The sequence below is a fragment of the Sinocyclocheilus rhinocerous genome, unplaced genomic scaffold (assembly GCF_001515625.1).
Source record: "Sinocyclocheilus rhinocerous isolate Xijiao unplaced genomic scaffold, SAMN03320098_v1.1 scaffold2416, whole genome shotgun sequence".
NCBI classification, from domain to species: domain Eukaryota; kingdom Metazoa; phylum Chordata; class Actinopteri; order Cypriniformes; family Cyprinidae; genus Sinocyclocheilus; species Sinocyclocheilus rhinocerous.
This window is the reverse complement of record NW_015623175.1, coordinates 178,181-197,205: the sequence shown is the minus strand read 5'-3', so window position 1 is coordinate 197,205 and position 19,025 is coordinate 178,181. Positions and strand designations below refer to the sequence as shown.

The 19,025-nt window shown below is 36.4% G+C and overlaps 2 protein-coding genes and 1 long non-coding RNA gene across 3 annotated transcripts in view; 2 read left to right on the top strand and 1 right to left on the bottom strand.

Moving 5' to 3' along the window:
- Positions 1-1,307, top strand: part of LOC107737363 (uncharacterized) — a 7,334-nt gene extending 6,027 nt beyond the window's left edge. The window contains exons 3-4 of the long non-coding RNA XR_001639792.1: positions 880-1,034; positions 1,224-1,307. This is a non-coding gene — a long non-coding RNA (uncharacterized LOC107737363). The remainder of the gene's footprint in view (positions 1-879; positions 1,035-1,223) is intronic.
- The window catches only part of cntln (centlein, centrosomal protein), a 103,901-nt gene extending 92,750 nt beyond the window's left edge, over positions 1-11,151 (bottom strand). Inside the window, exons 1-4 of the mRNA XM_016548944.1 lie at positions 10,944-11,151; positions 10,497-10,584; positions 8,520-8,608; positions 6,942-7,026 (exon numbers count right to left, since the gene is read on the bottom strand). Of these exons, the coding sequence (XP_016404430.1) occupies positions 6,942-7,026; positions 8,520-8,608; positions 10,497-10,577 (255 nt within the window). The 5' untranslated portion in view covers positions 10,578-10,584; positions 10,944-11,151. The remainder of the gene's footprint in view (positions 1-6,941; positions 7,027-8,519; positions 8,609-10,496; positions 10,585-10,943) is intronic.
- A 6,475-nt stretch (positions 11,152-17,626) lies between these two features.
- LOC107737276 (zinc finger protein basonuclin-2-like) overlaps positions 17,627-19,025 on the top strand; it is a 169,096-nt gene continuing 167,697 nt past the window's right edge. The window contains exon 1 of the mRNA XM_016548770.1: positions 17,627-18,105. Within this exon, the coding sequence (XP_016404256.1) occupies positions 18,103-18,105 (3 nt within the window). The 5' untranslated portion in view covers positions 17,627-18,102. The remainder of the gene's footprint in view (positions 18,106-19,025) is intronic.

The window sequence follows — 19,025 nt, the reverse complement described above, 5'->3', positions numbered from 1 at the left end:
TGTTGGGATGCACCAACGAACATAGGAGTCTCCATAGACCGCTGAGGACACGGTGGTTAAATTTCATTTTCGAAGGTAAATGTCCCGGAAAAAAAACGGAAAAGTCCTATACGTTTGTGCTAACATTTTACGCCGGACTGCCTCACAAAAGAGGGTCAGTTCAGCACTGGAGTTGTGCAAAGATTTCTTCTGAAAGAGGGATCGATACCAACGCTTCGTGCGCAAACGTCCAGACTCCAGACAAAGTAAGCCAAAGTAAGCCTCTGAGGCGTGATCAATAATCACACCTCATATTTTGTTTTCCAAAAGAGCTTCTTGGCTCTCTGTAAGGCTAATGTTGCTAAAGCTACCATTGTCTCTGCCTGTTTTCACTAATGCTGCCTTCACGTGCTACCAGAATGATCGTAAATAGGAATGTGGTAGTTAAAAATGGCATCTGGAAGCAATGTGAGGATCAGTAACACGGTCACCACCAGTTAAACCGTAACACCGGTATGCCCGCGAGCATGAGTGCTTAAAGCTCTGCACTCTTCTGAAAAGGGAGGCGGGAGCACCAGCTCATTTTCATTTAAAGGGGACAAACACAAAAAACAGCGCGTTTTGGCTCATACCCTAAAAGTGGCAATTTCAACAAGCTATAAAAAATTATCTGTGGGGCATTTTGAGATAAAACTTCACATACACACTCTGGGGACATCAGAGAACAATTTAAAATATTGTATCAATGCATTCTATGGCACCTTTAAAAATCTTGCTGTCCAAAAGCTTTTGACTGGTAGATGTACATATATATTTCAGATTTCAAAAACATGATTGCATGCCTCAAACCCTAAAACCAATGTGAATTACATATTGTATGTTGTCTGTCCGATCCTTTAGATGCTTTGTTGGTAATAAATCCAGAGAGAGGAACAAAGAAGTTGAAAGGTTCGAAAACAAAAGGGCAAATGGTGCAGAAGAAACAGCTTGACGTGAACCCACATGTTGCCACTCTTCTTTGCAAAGTGAAGAGTTTTCAGTGGAATTTCTGAAATGTAAGTAGTACACACCCCAAGATCTTTTTTCTTTTCTTTTATTATTCTCTATCTTTATTTGACTGTACCTGTCATCCCTTTTTCGGTCTCTGACTGTATCTGTCATTCCTCTGTCTGTTTCTGACTGTATTATTATGTTTTGTAATATATCTTATATATTGTCCTCTTTGTTATTTTTTATATTTCTAGCCACCCTTTGCATCCTGGGATGGAACAGCATCTGGAGCTGAACTGTTCTCCTTTTTTTGATCGACTCACTTGGGGCCTTGTTGTTTGGGCATATTTGACTGCTCATGAAGTGGTGAAAATTAAAAATGTTAAAATTAAAAATGTTTTTAGAAATGTTTAATTATGACCATGTTGGTTAACTTGTGGTTTTAAAGTAATGCATGGTAATATGTTTCAAGTCATTTAATATTATTGAATTTCATGTCCAATTTATTTTGGAATTCAAAGTATTAATAAATACACTGTTTTATGACATTTCTTTCATGCAATTTTGAAAGTTATATATTAAATAAATTTTGACCTGTTTAAGAAGTGTCAATTTTTTTGTTTTGTTAAATAACAGGTGAATTAATTTATGCATCATACAACACTTTATGCAGTTAAATGTTGTTTAAAGCTTATGCAGTTAATGAATAGTTTAAATTTAAAATTGACCTGCTAGTCATTAATATTCATTAATATCACAGCATACACACATTAAAGTAGTTTACTGTAAAAAATACAGCAATTTTGTTAAAAAAGTTATTTACTGCAATCAAGAAATACAGGGACATGCTGTAAATTAAATTACAGCAACACTGCTGTAAATATTACAGTAACCGGCTGGCAACCCTGCTGCCAGTATTTTACTGTAAAATTTACAGGTAATTTTTTACAGTGTTGTGTATATAAAATCCACAGTCTATCATAAATAGTTAATTATACTGTATTTTTATACGCTTATAAATACTATCAGATTAACCATTTATATGTGTGATGTATCAGTAAGTATGTGCCCGACCAAGAACGCTATGGTCCTTTTTCACAGCCATAACATGATTGAATGTGATTAACAGTTCTAGGTGTGTAATTTGATAGGTGGTCTGCCATATATTTAGTGCTTTAGTGCATATTTGGAGTACAATAGCACTGGAATGATTCAATGTTTGCATCACTCTGCTTATATTTTGTGTAGCATTACCAACTTGAGTATGTGAGCAGCATAAGTAGAGTTATTTTTTAACTCTGTATTAACTTTAGCTCACAAGTTTTTTTCAGACATGTGTGAAGTCACAGTGTTTTCTATTGCTTCAGGATAATTCAGATCAGGGTTTCACTCCCAAGTGAGTGGAGAGCGGGAATTTTCTTTGTTACTCAAGTCCACTCACTTACTCTGTTCCAGTCTGTTTGTTGCTTGGCAACATTTAAAGATTGATGCTATGGCAGAAACATAAGACAGTATTAATATCTTGTTTACAGAAGTGTTGTATAAAAGCAATATCACACTTGCAGTTTAACTGTTGTTTTAAACCATGCTGAGCAACACTCTTGCTATTATATTGCTATAAGTATAGTTTATGGTTTGGAGAGTAAATCACAATCACAATGTTACAAACAATCTATGTTTTTCTAGGAAACCTGTTACCTAAATCTGTCCAGCCTGCCTGAACTGAAAATATTTTTAAATTTCTCATAATAGCATTAAAGGGCTGTGCTTTGTGCCATTTATTATTATTAAATGCTTTGGTTTATCCCTAGACGCTAGAGGGTCTAAGGTCCACCCACCACAGTCTCACAAAATACTGTGGGAAACTATGATACTGTTTTTAATGCACATTTACTATATATGAAATAATATGTTTGATTGTTTTTCAATTGTTGGGTTCATTTATGGTTTACAACCTTATTTCATTAAAAGGTTCAAGCAACCAGACTGTTGTTCCAGATCATTGATGAAGAGCACTTTACCAATACTCTTTCCTTCTGAATGTAACATCGTCAACAATATGCAGAATCATCTGACATTTATGACAAACCAAATCCTGTGAAAATCGGTAAGAAGGGACTGTTACAGCCTGTTGCAAAGCACACCTGTCATCTGTCTGACATTCACTTCCTTGCAATTACAAGCAGATCTTGACCTTTCCAATATGGCAGACATGCAGACGTATCACTGTAATTAGAAATAGTTGCTAATGTGCCATCTAGGTGTTTATATCTATGGTGCTGACACTAAACATAATTGCTGCTATGAAAATAAACACACTGGCCCTTCATTAGTAATGCTGTCATGATGTCAAATCCGTGGCATGGTGTTTAGTAAGTTCCAGCTTGGTCCGCTATGGCAGAGGTCCCCAACCCCTGGGTTGCGACCCAGTACCAGGCAGTGAAAGAGCTGCTACCGGGCCGCAAGAACGCAAAATGACTCTAAGCTATATGCAATACCTAGTGTTGTAACGATATACCGGTATGACGGTTTATCACGGTTTGAACGCGCACGGTTATCATACCGTAAACATTTGCATATCTACGGTTTAAAATAAAATGAATGAGAAAAAAAAAATCTCACCCGAGCACATGCAACTTATTTCCACTCGGCTGCTTCACTCTGCATTCACTTGGCTGCTAAATGTTACACGCACGTGCAGCGGAGAAAATTACAGAGACAGAGATAATATCTAATCTCCATCCCCGCCGAAAAAAAAGTTAATATCTGCAGTATGGGAATACTTTGGATATTAAAAAAAAAAAGAATGCGGGGTTGTCTTTGAGGACGTATCCAATTTGCAAAAAATGTGGACGCAAAGTGGCTGCAAAAGCAGGCAATACATCCAACATCTTCGCTCATATTCACAGACACCATCCCTCCGTGCAGATAAAGGTATGTCGCATTAATAACAAGTTATAAGTTAAGGCGGTATGATTTCCGTGAAGCAGAGGGAATCGTGCAGTCGTGAACATGGAATTTACAGTATAACGAGGATGTCACGTAAAACGCGCAGTCTGATCGATGGATAAATCGAAAGTAGTTATGATATGTGTCTGTGAATATTAAAGCGCAAAGAGACTGCTATATGAATAATCTGCTTGTTTCTGCATGTCTCTGAGTGGCGCCGTTTTATCTACTGCATACTGAAGTACGCATACATAAATGTTTTTTTCAGCATCTAAGATACATAAACATGAACATCAGCAGAGCTGCTCTGAGAGAAAACGTAAATAAACATTTCCTAGTTTTATTTGAGAAAAACCATTGTCAAATACACTCTGAAACTCCGCTACAACTCGTCAAAATTTAAAAGTTCGATTTAATTTGAAATTATGAAAGAAATATATTAGCATTGTACAATGTACTTCAAAGTTATAATAACAACAATAATAATATTCTTTATAATAAAATAATGTATTTAAACATTGTTTTCAAGGAATATCATGTTTGTTCATGTTTTAACTTTGCCAAAAATAAAAGTTGTTGTAAATTTTCATTTAAAAACATTAATTAAAATGTTAAAGTGTGATATAGATATACATAAGGTGTACAGCTTTATTTTTTTTATTGTTTTTTTTATTTATTTTTTCAGAAGGGAGACTTCAATACTTTCATTAAAATGGTTTCAAGTTTGTTGTAATAAAGAATTTGTTCACTCAAATAACTTGTTCTTGTTCTTTTAAGAGTAATTTTTACTGATAAGAATGATTGGTTAATATATACCGTGATATTTTCTAAAACGATTATCATACCGTGAAAATCTCATACTGTTACAACCCTAGCAATACCACTGTATTATTTATTGTGCGTTTCCCCTTTAAGAGCCAATATCCAAATTTATGGGCACGATTTTAGAAAAACGTTGGTTCCACACTTTAAGTTTCAGCTAATATTAACATGCGTGGGAAACAAACATCTCTCGAAAGTTTCTTTAGTGAAGGAGGTAAGAAAAGAACAAATGATAACGACAATGAAGAAACAGCTGCTGGTAAGAAAAAGGGAAAAAATAAAGCCGCCTTTAAAGGCACAATATGTAATTTTCGCCGCTAGAGGGCACGTATTCAAAATAAACAAAGAGGCAAAGGCGTAGTTTCATTACGCCCCGGAAATCGAGGGGTTATTACGGCATTGGCAGGCGACACAATGACACTATTGACACGGTCCGTGTCACTAGTTAAAATTGCTTATTTCTCTGGATTTAAACATTCTTCGAAACATTTGGGATAATATAAGTACACAAGTCAGCAAAATATATAACACTGTTCTAGTGGTTTTTGGATATTTTAATAAAAAAATCTTACATAGTGCCTTTAACCGAAAATATGATTATTCATCTCTAAAACATGGTTTCGTCTCTTTTCACAATTCACATGCTCCAAATCCCATGTGTATAATTTGTGGAGAAAAATTAGAGTCAATGATGCTCTCAAAACTGCTACGGCATCTTGGAACTAAACACCCAGCATTGAGATACAAACCATTGGATTATTTTGAACGGGGAAAAAAAGTGTTAAAAAATGGAGCAACAGCATCTGTTAAAATAACCACATCTGTAAGTGTAGCTGCACTGAGAGCATCATACTTGGTGGCTGACCGTATCGCTAAAGCTAAGAAGCCCTTCACCATCAGGGAAGAACTGTTTTTGCCAGCTGCAAAAGATATTTGCCATGAAATGTTTGGCGAAGCTGCAGCTAACAAGGTAGGCCAGATTCCGCTTTCAGCTAACAAACTGATGATATCGCAGAGGACATTGAAGAGCAAATGTTAGAAAGGGTTAATGAGTTGCCAGGGTATGCACTGCAGGCTGATGAATTGACCTATGTTGACAACAATGCAATATTATTGTTTTATGTACAATATATAATTAATTTTGTATATAATTAATTTGTCACTGCATGGGAGAATGACAACTGTTTTCAAATTGGCAGACAAAGTGTCTGCATTCAAAGCCAAGTTGCAACAGTGGGGACAGCGAGTGCCAAAGGGCACATTCGACATGTTTCCAATATTGTCAACATTGTCCCCTTTGGGGAAAGAAAGAACCTGGGCCTTCTCACTCCCAGCTGATCTGTGATCACATAGCTTTGCTGTCAGCTGAGTCTGAGCGCTACTTCCCAAATGCAAATGATCTAAGAACTGATAAGGAATAGGTCTATGATCCATTTGCAAACGTGCCCCGCAAATCATCCATGCCAGTGCGTAAAGAGCATCAGTTCATTGAGATCGCAAATCATTAAAACAAAGACAGAATATTCAGAGATAGCTGAGAAAGCTCCGAAGTGTTTACTTCCTTTTCTAACTGTTTTTTTTTTGTGCTCACAGCCACTGAAACAAAGTTACGGAGCAGGCTGGCCATCTGCAATACGCTTCAAGTCTCACGGTCACCCATCCCTCTTCGCTGGGATCGTTTTATTGCAGGGAAAAAAGCCCAGTGCTCCCATTGATTATTATGGCAAGTTGTAATGTTTTGTTTTAGTTTGTTGTTGCATGCAGTTGAAATAGAGACGTAATTTGAGGCGTAATTTGTTCCGATCCTCCCAAGAACCCCCCCTCCTTGCAGTGAGAATACTGTCAAAACTGGTCCATGCTATAAAAAAGGTTGGAGACCCCTGTGCTATGGGTTATCAAGCCATGGCTAATCTTATTTACACAAATGAAGAGTATGTGTGATGCGTGGACATATTTGACGGACTCGCTGCTGGTGAAGAGACAGAGTTCCGAATGAAGCCGACTGACAGATGTTTCATTAAGGGGCATGATTAAAGGTGAATTAACAACACAGCTTCATCATTAGCTGTCATCCAAGCAGATCTATCAAGCAGTCAGAGATGCTCATTAAAAAAGGAGAGACGAAGGTTTCTGAGACCACATGCATGTCTGTACACCTGTGGCTGGTGTGTAGTTTAAGTTGTGTAAAGCTCTCACAGTACCTGCTCCAGCTCTTGGATTCTGTAGTCTTTTGCTTGAAGGATCTCCAGAACTTTCCTGTCCTTGTTCTCAGCTTTCTGCTTTTCTCTAGTACAGCACAGATTGAACAAAAGAGCTAAATTAAAGGCGCAGGCCGTCACAGTAACAGAATACAGAATACAGAAGAGGGCGAACCGATCCACTGGCCTCAGTGAACGCTGCAGCCATTCACATTTGAAAATCTATTTGGGATGATGCAACGGTGATGCTCGGTTAGGAGATAAAACACTGCAGGATAGACTGGATGCTGTGGGAGAAGAAACAGGCAAAATTGCCTTTCAACCACTCAGCGCGTTCTCTGAGCTTATACCGCAGAGGGTCAACAGGGAATGATGGGATATAACTCCAGTCTCCAGGTATCAGTAATTATCAGGATATCAAAACAGGAACACTACTCACTGGGGAAACACAAACACTCCTTTCCTTTCAGGATCTAACCCTCTTTAGTGGGTGTTTGGGGGGAAAAGACAAAAGAATCACAATTGGGGCGAGTTTGTTTGAACAGCCGCCACTCACCTGGGATCCTCCTTTCCCTGGTTCACTTTTTCAATCTCTTCCACCCTTTCTCATTCTATCTCTCCCTGAGGACATCTGACATGATACGGCTCTCCTCAGAGAACACCACTGCCTTGAAGCTTGGTGATGTTAACCATATCCCAAGCCAAGTGTTCGCTCGCTACCAGACCAGCCAGAATTCCCAGTAGCCTGTGTGCTTCACAGAGTCAGCACAATTATCATGTCAATCTCCTGTGTGGCACAACGCTGATATATGCACACGCCCTCAGGTGCATGTTGCCAGTTCTTTGAGGAGCAGCTCGGTTTGTTGCCTCTGCCTGAGGAAGAAGCTCGTGAGGGATATGGGAGAGCGTAGCCTGGCTGGTGCTCTTTAATTTATCACCGCTTCTAGAGTCGAGGAACACATTTGCTTAAGCTCAAGCTTTTGGTCACAAAAAAATGCTCCATATCTCTGACCTTTCATTAGGTGCTGGAAAGAATTATTTAATATGTAAATAAATACACAGCCATTGCCAAGCCATGCCAGTGGCCTCAATTTTCTCCCAAGTGCGAATATTGCTTTATCTACACCTCTTATCATCATAATAATAACATTTAAAAGGCATGACAATGGCAATCGTTCGGCATTACGAATTTAATCTTTTTTTTCCCCACAACACGTTCCCATGCCACTTTTGTAGCTCCCCACACCCTCTTTGAGGGTCATAAGTCATGTTAAATCTAGTATATATCCCTCAAAGAGGGATCCCTTAGACGAGAAGAGAGGGAGGGAGTCTGTGTGGAGGATAAGAGGGTTTAGATCATCATCTGCTCTCGGGTTCTCTCATAGCTGCATTCAACGGTGCAGCCACCCAACAGTGCTCGCAAATCAGGGATTTCATGTGGCAGAAAAAGCATTTATTTCAAGTCTGAAGCGTAAAAGCATAATGATTCAATAGAAGAAAGAGACTGAGAAAATAGGTGCAGAGGATTTGCTGTCGTTTAAACAAAAAACAAAAAACAGGTGACTTTACAATGTGACTCACCTTTCCATTACAAGACTCACTGCCTGGGTGAGGTCTGGACTGGCCACTTGAAGTCGCTTCCAAAGCGACCACACAAACTCCTTGTCTGTCTATTAGAAGCAAATACAAAAACAACAAAACATTTTTGTTGCCGATGCTCACAATTTTAAAAAGCAGCTTCCAAATAAGCAATTTCCAGCCAGCTGTTTATATAAGCAGCACAGAAGGGTCAATGACAGAAATTAAGAAACAGCCTCATTATAATAATGAAAGTCTTGCAAAGAAAACACCAAGCAGTTTGACATTACATTTCACTTATTAATGTAGATAGATAGATAGATAGATAGATAGATAGATAGATCACAGTAAATGATATCACAGGATGTACTGAAACTGAAGATCAAACAAATGCATGAAACATTATTGTTCTAACAAATGAAAAAAAAAGGGAAATTAAATCAGAGTAATCCTATTCATAAAGTCACACAGAAACAGAGGAAAGCAAAAAAAAACAAAAAAAACAAGGGTAAATCTGAACTCACTAGTTGCCTAAAGAAGAAAGTGGCGGAGCAGAGAGCTGTACAAGACACACTTACAATTCAAAGTGTCTTTGGAGGGAAAAAAATGGCTTTCAAAGATTTTTAAGCTACATTACATTTAATGAGAGACATCATTTTCTGACATTAATAAAAAAAACATAATTACACCAGATCAACTTAATATAAAATTATCTGTTAAATTATGTCCACATCATTATAAGATTAAAGTCATAAATCCCTGCAGAATCTGCTGGTGTCCAATTAGTACATGAATTTTAAACCCTATTCAAAAGTGTCTAATTAATTATTTACTAAATGGTGCAGGCAGACCTTGATAGACCATAGGCTAAACATACAAAGTAGCGTGTGCGAGAGAGAGACTGAGCAAATGAATAGAAATAGAGATCTCACAATTCCTAGCCTTCATTGTGTTTAATGACAAATTAAGAAAAGTCCTCCATCAAATAGGTGGTCTCTTCACAAGCGCTTAAGCTCACTACATCAGAAGATTGAGCAACTCCTGCGCATTACAGGAATTTTTTCATGGAATGGAAGGTGTTTGATATGTTGAAAGGCAGTGGTATTGATGAATTATTTATCTATACAGCAGACCATGAATGCCCACTGGATGAGTGCACTCATTGAATGTTGCTATTTATACAAATATTAATAAAGTAAAAATAATTCTCAGGTCCACTAGAAACATTTTGCAGTAATAATGGCAGTCGATGGATGGGCACAACGCCTTTTACATAAATGATATGTGATTCTTTATATATACACGCTTGTCATTAGAAGTGAAATGGAGAAAAATCAATTGTGAACCGCAGGCAATAAAAAAAAAAAAAGCTAGACAGAGTCAGTCGACATCCACTGATGATGTAGTCCTATTGTAGGTCAGAGTAAGCTCTTTATTGTTGTATAGTAAGTAAAGACTATCCACTGAGTAATTGTTGATGGCTCTTTTCAATTAGTAGTTATCAGGATCAGTGTTAAGGATGTCTGTAAGTAAACTATATGCTCAAAAATGATAATATATTAGTAATATGTGTCAATCTATTTATAATAATAGTCTGAGTTTGAGACACTGTTGACAATGCAGGTATTTGTTTTTAGGCACCACCTGGTGGGGCTTTAACAATATGCAGGATCCTTAAGTCACATTTTAGTGTTCAGTACAGTGAGACCATATGTTGGAAGTCGGGTTGTCTTAACATCGCAACTGTGCCAAAAAAAAAGATAAATAAATATATAAATAAAAATAAATAAATAAACTGCAAGGGAAAAAAATTATTATGGGCTTCTGGTATGACTATCTTAGAATATTGGTATACTGTTGCAGTAGTGGAAAAATGGTTTAAAACCATTGTCACTATAGCCTGAGACAGAGAAGAATAGACAAAAGAAATAGTAATTTGACAATATATAAATAATAATAATAACAAATGGTTTAATATACCTGGCACTGAGCGAGTTCTTCAGACAAACTCCTCACCTCTTCCTCGAGGAGTAAAACACGTTCATTGTCTTTCGGGTCCATTGAGATCCTAACAGAAAAGTTCATTTATAGCATTGTCTAGTCCAAAATTAATTAGATAGACAGACAGATAACACGATGAACAAGTAGATGGAGTTGAATCAGATCAAGTGAATCTGGGTCTATGAATTAATCAAACACTCTCTATGGACACTGCATTAAATCTCAATAAACATACACTCAATACAACAATCCGATATAAAATACACTAAAACACATTAAAATCGTATGACCAACTGCAACAATAAAGCATGAATAAGTGCCTAATAAGATAATAACAAAACAGTGCACTAATACAGGTGTTTTAATAAACTAAGAACAACTGCTAGTTTAAATAAAGTGCGCTGGGTGTGTGTGACTGTGCCTGACCTGTAGCGCGTCCTTGGATACCGATGAACTTACAGTTTATGCAAAGTGAAGATCTGCAATATTATTAAATCACCATTCTGATCGCACCTAACAGCATATTTTCATCGGTGCGTTAAAACGGGAAAATAGAAAACAGAGTTCATTAAAGTGGAAATACAAACAAACGCCTTGACTGTTTCAAAAGATTGCGCCAGTTCCGTGTTTTGACACAGAGCCGTTTACCACACTTCACGACATCCCGAAACACTTTACGGCTCCCTAGTCTCTACGGACATTCTTCATATGAATAGCCTAATAGAGCATAATATTAATGTTTTCCATGCTATCAGTATAATCCACGGAACAAATGGTTTAACATTAACACATGATTTAACTATTATGTGAAGTTGTTTGAATTCACAGACAAGTCCAATAAATATTATATTAAAATAAGATTTAAAATAACCTTCCTTAGAAAGTATAAATGCCTTAAAAATAGTTACCATAGTAACCATAGTTTCCAACGATCTACAATAGCTACTACAGCACTTTCTTTTTCTTTCTTTCTTTCTTTCTTTCTCATATAAATATAATAACCACATTTTGCATAACTTATGATTAATAACTACAAAACAAACATAAATAAATAAATGAATAAACAGACTAACAAAAAATAACAAAATATTTACATTTTCAAAAGATTATTATTATTTTTTTGTATTAAAAGTTTTCAGGAATGTTTAAATATGCACATTTTCTATGTAAATATACACTAATTTGCATACATTTCCAGAACAGAAATCTGGACAGAAAGCCAGGTTAAAAATTCTTGTTTCATTTTGTTGACATATTAGGGTCAACGTTTTTTTACAAAGGGTATTTTGGATACATATTTTTATCACTCCACACTCTTTCAATCAGAAAGCCAGATTTTCAGATTTCCATTCCATCATGTTTTTAGGAATACAATATTGTATAACATCAGGCAGATGACAAATTGACAAAACTGGAAAGTTTGATTTATGTCAGTGCTTTTGAAAATGTGTTGTAATTGATCTCTACAGAAGCAAATAAATGAAGTGCAGTAAAATAAACAATTAAAAGTGTATTTTTGATGTTTTCTTGATGTGACTAAAAGCCAAAAAGCCCAAAATTTCAAAACTTAACAGCACGTCTTAAGGGTGACATGAATCCACACAAGTGTTGAACAAAATATTATTATTATTTTATTATTATTATTGTTATTTATTTATTTAGTTAGTTTTTTATTTTTTTTATTTTTTTTACAATTATTTCACCTCTTGGATATTACCATATCACTCATAGTCCTTAGTTACTCCTTATGTGCTGCACTCTTTCTCTTGTTTTCAACTCAAATGATTATTCTTAATGTACCTATTTAAATAAAAGCTACTAAAGAGTCTACCAGGGTTGTTCATCTTGTTCAACACAATATAAATTATCATATAGATTGCACTCTTGTATCATTCTAATTTATTAAGCCAGATTAGATTTTTTTAATTGCATAATGGTTGTATAATAGTGTATAAACAACTGTGCCTGTCCTTGTCGACTAGAGTCATATCATAGTCAAAAGGCTAGATGATTAAAACCACATAAACAAGATTAGACAGATATAAAGGAGGTTGCAGGAGTGCAACAGACAGCAGGTCATCTGCTTTGGAGCTTGCATACTCTCTTGCTCCAGAAGAAGTCAATTGACTTAGCGTGATTAGGCTTTTCTTTGACCCGCAAACAGTGCCTCTCATTAGGATGCTCATTTGAGCTGCGATTTCAGAGGCAGTAGACTGGCTGGTAATTTGCAACATCTGCCCCTTTTAGGAGCGCAGACACATGGCACTTTTGAATCAACTTTTTCTTTCTTGCTCAACAAAGCCCTTTGTTTACTCATGATAGTTACCAGTCATCCATTCCGAATGTGATTTTACATGCACTCTCTGGCACTAATATCAGTTTCCGTTCAACAGCCTCCAACAGCGGCCAAACGTCACAAATGTAACATGCTCCATTTACACCCCCCAAGGCCTGTAAAAAGTTCAGATCAACAGACAACCACGCAAATGTTGCTCAAGTGGGAAACAAATGTAGTATTTTTTCCAGTTATCTATTTCATTTAAATCTGGACTAAAAACAGCAGGGAAAATAGAGAATAAAAATAATAATTAGAAGTTATAAAAATGGAATATGCTTAAGTGATGCAAATCTAGACTGTACAATACATTTAAATCACTTTGTTTCTTAAAGTAATCAACTTTGCCAGAAAGCTGGTTTATATTCAGCAATTTTTGACTTTTATTTAGGACAGTCTGATTTTGACTGGACACTACTATAGTATTTTCTTAGCTGTGGGGCGGAAATGGTTTTAAAATCCTGTTAAATCTTGTTAATTTAATCTGAATTCAGGATAATTGGAACATTTTTCCCAAGTCATCTCTATAGCAAAAGGTGTCCCGTCTTAATGATTTTTGCATGTAGGTTTTAAACCTTCTTTCTTTTGTTGTTCACAGGTTGTTCTTTGGTAAAAGAAGGTCAGAAGACTTACAAGATTGTGAAATCTCTATATTTTTTATTTTGTACTTGTAATTTCATACTAGAACATTATTTCATAGCGTGACAAATGCTGATACTGTCTATTGTCTTTGCTCTTACCCCAATATTTTTGATGTGATGTAAAATAAAATGATTCCATTTAACTCATCTGTTCCTCCTTCTCCATGTCACTAAGAAACAGAGATGTATTCACACCAAATCACCACGCAGCCCGTACAATCAGGAAGCATCGACAATCCCTTGGTGGGCTGAGTAGGCAGAGCACGAGAAGTATCTCACCACAGAGGATTGGGAAAGCCCCGGTTCTCCGCCTGCAATCCGAGGTAGGAGGACTGTCATCTGCTGAGCATTTACCTTTGATAAAGAGGGGAAGAAAAAGGCGACATGCTTTATAATGTTCTAAAAACGTATAAGATGCTCGCTTTGTAGACATGCTGGCTGCAAATCTGGCAGTGTCACTTTGGAATGGAAATGAGAGACATTTTAAAGAGGAGCACAACACATAATTTCCCAGTGGGTGAACATGTGGGTGTGCAAATACAGTTGAGATAATGTAGAAGCTTTAAACTTGGTTCTGACAGTTTATGTGCCCCAGGATATTGGTTTTAAAAAGGGAAACAGAATTTTATCCCATCCTACATCCATTGTTTTATCCTGAAATGTAACCAAGTTACAGTATGTATCTATGTTCTTTAAAAGTTTGGAGTAATTAAATATGAAAATAATTTGGATGTGCATAAACTAAGTGTTAGACAATTATTGAGTAATTAAGGAAATTTATTATATGTCCAAATAATAATAATACTAATAATTCCTCTACTGCTACTACTAATGGTTTCACTTTATATTAGGTGTCTTTAACTTGAACTGAAAATTAATTGGTTGGTACAATGTACTTATTGTGCTCATGTTGAATTGCAAAACACTTTTGCATCTGTTAAGGTGGGATGCAGTTAAGGTTAGAGACAAGTTTTGTTGAATGGTTAAGTTTAGGGGTGGGTGGTAGGGTCGACAATGTAATTATCGATGTAAATATGGAAATTAATTAAAAGCTGTAATTATTACCTTAAAGAGCCATTTATACTTGATTCAATCTATAAAAAATAGTTTTGTTGGTATGAATTAATGTATATAGGTTGTTTCAGTGATGTTAAATAATGTTTTTGACTTGAATAAAACCGGTTCATTTAGATGTCATCATTTTCAGGTTACCATCTTTTTCAGTGTAACTACACGCAAGCATTTCTTAAATATGACTACAATGTAAAAAACAGATTTAACATATACAAATTAGTTGGTATAAATGAATGTATATAGGTTGGTTCATTGAACTTGAATAAAACCAGCTAATTTAGTTGTTAACATTTTTAGGTCACCGTTTTTTTGCAGTGCACTTAATATAAAGAAAGTCCTAAACTCTTTAAAGATACAATTCTCTGCAAGACACAATCCAGCTCCTTCATAGCAGTGACAGTCAGTCATTTATTCTGTGCAATGGCTTGAAACCTACAAAGCTGCATCTCTCCACTTGCCCATCGGCAAACCTGTCATCACGCGCCCATCCGCTTGCGTGCAACACACCCGGAGCTCCCACAGAATGCTCTGCATCCCAGGACAAGCTCCACTGTTGAGCATTAGTCCCCTGTGCATGAGTCTCTGGCTCCATCTGATGACCTTCTAACTGTCTTCAGCAGGCAGTGGGTTTGGATAATGAGGGGATTGATAAGAGGGCTCACTTCCTGTGGGCGATGGGGGGAGAAAGGGGAGCCAGTGGGGTGGAGGGAGCAATGCTTGCCCCATGTGTCTCTGTTGAATTGTGGGAAAAATGAGTGAAGTGATTCCCCTACAGGCTGTATCAGATTTCCCCTGAGAGGATCATGCTGCTCAAATAATGTAAGCCCCTGGCAAACACAGAGAACCTTTTCACTCCTTTGTTTTTGTTTATGCTTATGAATGTGTGCAAGGAGGTGTCCATGGCCATTATCATCTGAAAGTATGGCATCAAGCATTTAGCTAACACAAATACATACTTTGTTTCCTTCCACTGTGAATCGATGTTCCTGCTAGAGTGTGGAAAGTTTACACAAGAGAAGAGATCAATGGTAAAAAATGGCTTCCATATTGAGGGTGGATGGTGAAGAAGGAAAACACGTGTGGCTTCCTCCCCTATGTCAAGTGACACCATTAGCTTGACATTTTCCTCAGTGCCCACAAACAGGAAATATGTGTGGCATTTATTGAACAGACACACAGTCTATGACAGCTGATGGCCGTCCCTAAGGACCAAAACCGGTAGAAGGTTCAACAGCTCATCATCAACTGCCCTTTGAGTAATTAGACAATTGGAAGGGGTCTGACATAAACCAATACTTATACTCGGGTCCCACAGGTGGCTTTTTGCAGCTGATTTCAGAAAGGAAGCTGCTTTAATGTCATGTTTTTCTTGAGCAAATAAAAGAGTCAAGCTGCTGAGTTCATAACTCTTGGACACAACTTGTTCATTGCACTTAGAGGATGTCTTGCCACTTGATGAGGATGTTTAATTGACTGCATTGAGCTTATTTCACACAGTGTAATCAAAATAATTTATTTAAAAAGTATGATAAGATTATGCAAGAAAATCGATTTCAAAACAATTTAATGCTCCATCTACGAGCTAGAAGTTGCATCAAACATCAAACACTGGATTACTCATTTGTAGGAAACTGAACCCACGTGAACATGCTAATGCATCCATTACTCATAATTCTTTAAAGGTCTATTTTCTCTGCTCTGTTGTTTAATATCAGGGAACAATGTACAGTAATATCTCATTTAATTAGGGATTTAAGCTCTCTAACTACCGGGCATATGGTATTTACTCTGTCATGGCCTTGCACATCAGATGAATATGCATATCCTGGGAGTGTGTAGCTTGTTACCCTAGAACGAATTCTACACAAGTTTAATCCCTGATCTATTATTTACCTCTTGACCAAACATGTGAGTGGGGCTTGTAGGCACTCAGCTTGATCAAAATGACTACCTTGGGATTTAGGGGCTTCTATTGGTCCAAAGGAGAAGTCTGTCATTTGACTTTCCTCAGCCTTCACTCTTGAGAATCAAGCTGTGTGCGCACTGTAAGGAAAAAAGAAACAAGTCCATAATTAAACATTTATAAGCGCTCTGTTCAGACAGTCTTGGGACACAAGTTTGGGAGATATATAGGAAATCAGTGTCCTCAAACATCTCTAAGCAAAGTATCTTAGTGATATGTGCATGTGTGTGTTTGTGTGTGTGTGTGTGTGTGTGTGTGTGTGTGTGTGTGCGTTTTGTATAGGGGACTCTCCTTTAAGTGAACTTAAAGTGGGTAAAAGCAGGTCTCAAGAACATTAAGTAAATATTTAAAACAAGGACAAAAATCTGATTCTAACACATTGAAAATCATTGATTTACACAGCATTAAAAATGATAGCTCTATTCATTGGTCATAAAATAGTTGAAAAGTTATTGAACAAGTCAGTTCAGGACATTATTATACGGTTATAGAAAACTACGATGAACGCCCCAGTTGTTGGTTTCCTTTTAAAATTAAATTAAATTTAAAGTGTGCATTATTGTTATTATTATTATTCAGTTTTCAGTAAATAATTTTAAACATTTTCTTTACAATTTCAGAGTATGTATATACATGGAAAAAACGAGAAAAGAATGAAAACATTAAATAAATGTTTTGTGTCTGTAGGATTTTTGCAGGCGTTTATTATAGTTCTTATCATAACATAACTATTAAAGCTACAGTCTCTCAGGGTTTACACCAACAATAATAAAATAAAAAAACCGCTCTAAGAAAAAAAAACTCTTAAATATACTTAGGCTACATAAAACTACTAGTAACTAGCCTATATTCGCATAGAATACTCTACTCTTAAAGATATACATCACTGAACAAACTAGATAATAAACTACCAAATAGCTTATAGTTACTAGAAGATAATTACCCAATTTTACAAGATGATACTATCGTATCAACGATAATGCAGATAATGCACTACCAACTACACTAGACTAAAATATATCACCATGTTCCTTTGGATGTAATGCAGCAGTCAGAGAGAGCTGACTATGCAGAAGAAATAGCCGGGAGTGAGTAAGACAGTTTTCTCTTCCCGGACAGCCAGAGATTTACCCCGCTGCTTCAAACTACCCACCCACTTTAGTCCCGCTTCTGTCCCGCTTCAGTCCCGGTGGAGTGTCTTATACGAGCGGATCTGGAACAGCGGAACCAGCGCTGGGCTTCTGGATCCACCGAAACAGCTTATATTTCAACGGGCTTCTTTCGCTTTACAGAGCCCCGGTACATGCGAATGTCGAGAGCGTAGAACTGACTCCCTTTTTTTATTTTTATTATTATTATTATCAGTGTTGTTTCTTTCCTTAACGATAAAGGACTGTTGTTGATGTTCCTCTTAATATTATCATCGGTTTGAAACTGAAGGGACAAACATAAAGTTTTGAGTGAGTTTAGAGAGATTTGCGTAAAGAAGAGAAGAGGGAAGAGGAGAGCGTCCCCCCACATGAGGGCGAGATCTGACTGAACTTCATTCTGCCATTCACACAATATGAAGAAATGGTGAGTATGACCGATCAACACACGAACACTTTACAATAACCCTTATCTATGACATTAACAAACATTATTGTAGTGTATAGCGCTCATTACAATCTATACGTCACGTAGTTTACACTTAAATAGTCATAGCCTAAATGGCACGAAACGTTTAAATGAACAATAGATGAACTTAAATCTGTTAAACGGTATAGTATTTCTTAATTATTTAGTTTACTGAAGTTTGTCGAACGTGTTAGTCAGGTAGCCTATTTTAATCATAAAATCTACCGCCTTGAGCATGTTTACAAAATAAAGTCAAAGATAAACTGCTTTACCTGGGGGATTGCTTTCATCTCACTCTTTCCTTATTACTCTTAAGTACACACTATATGAGTGCACAAGCCACTTTTGTATAAAAGCAAATAAAAACATGAATATAGAAATAAATCAAAATGTTAATGGGTAATGTCACAATTGTTAACACTGTAGACAAGGTTAAAATTCATCCATATCATCTGTATTTTTTAACTCAACACAACTATAATAAATACATAGCTATACAATATATAACATGCAATAGTAGAAGTTATAAATAGCCTACTATTAATGTAATATAGAACTAAAATAATTCCCTTAATATCATTTGAAAAATATGGTAAAAATAAAATGAATAATATGTTATCCATGAAAAAAAAAAAAAAACTTCACCCAAATGGTTATGAATTACAAGATAAAACTATTTAGCTCCCTCTCTCTTTAAAAAAAAAAACTTTTAAAATAGTTTTAAATGGCAGCAATCATGGTTTATTTTGAATGTCTATTTGTACATTAATCACCTGAGCAGAACAATAATGCAACCAAATTAAACTGATTTTAAAAGGTTTTCAGATTCCTGTGCAACCTGTTGGTGACAATTACAGTATTTTCTATCATGCTTCTTT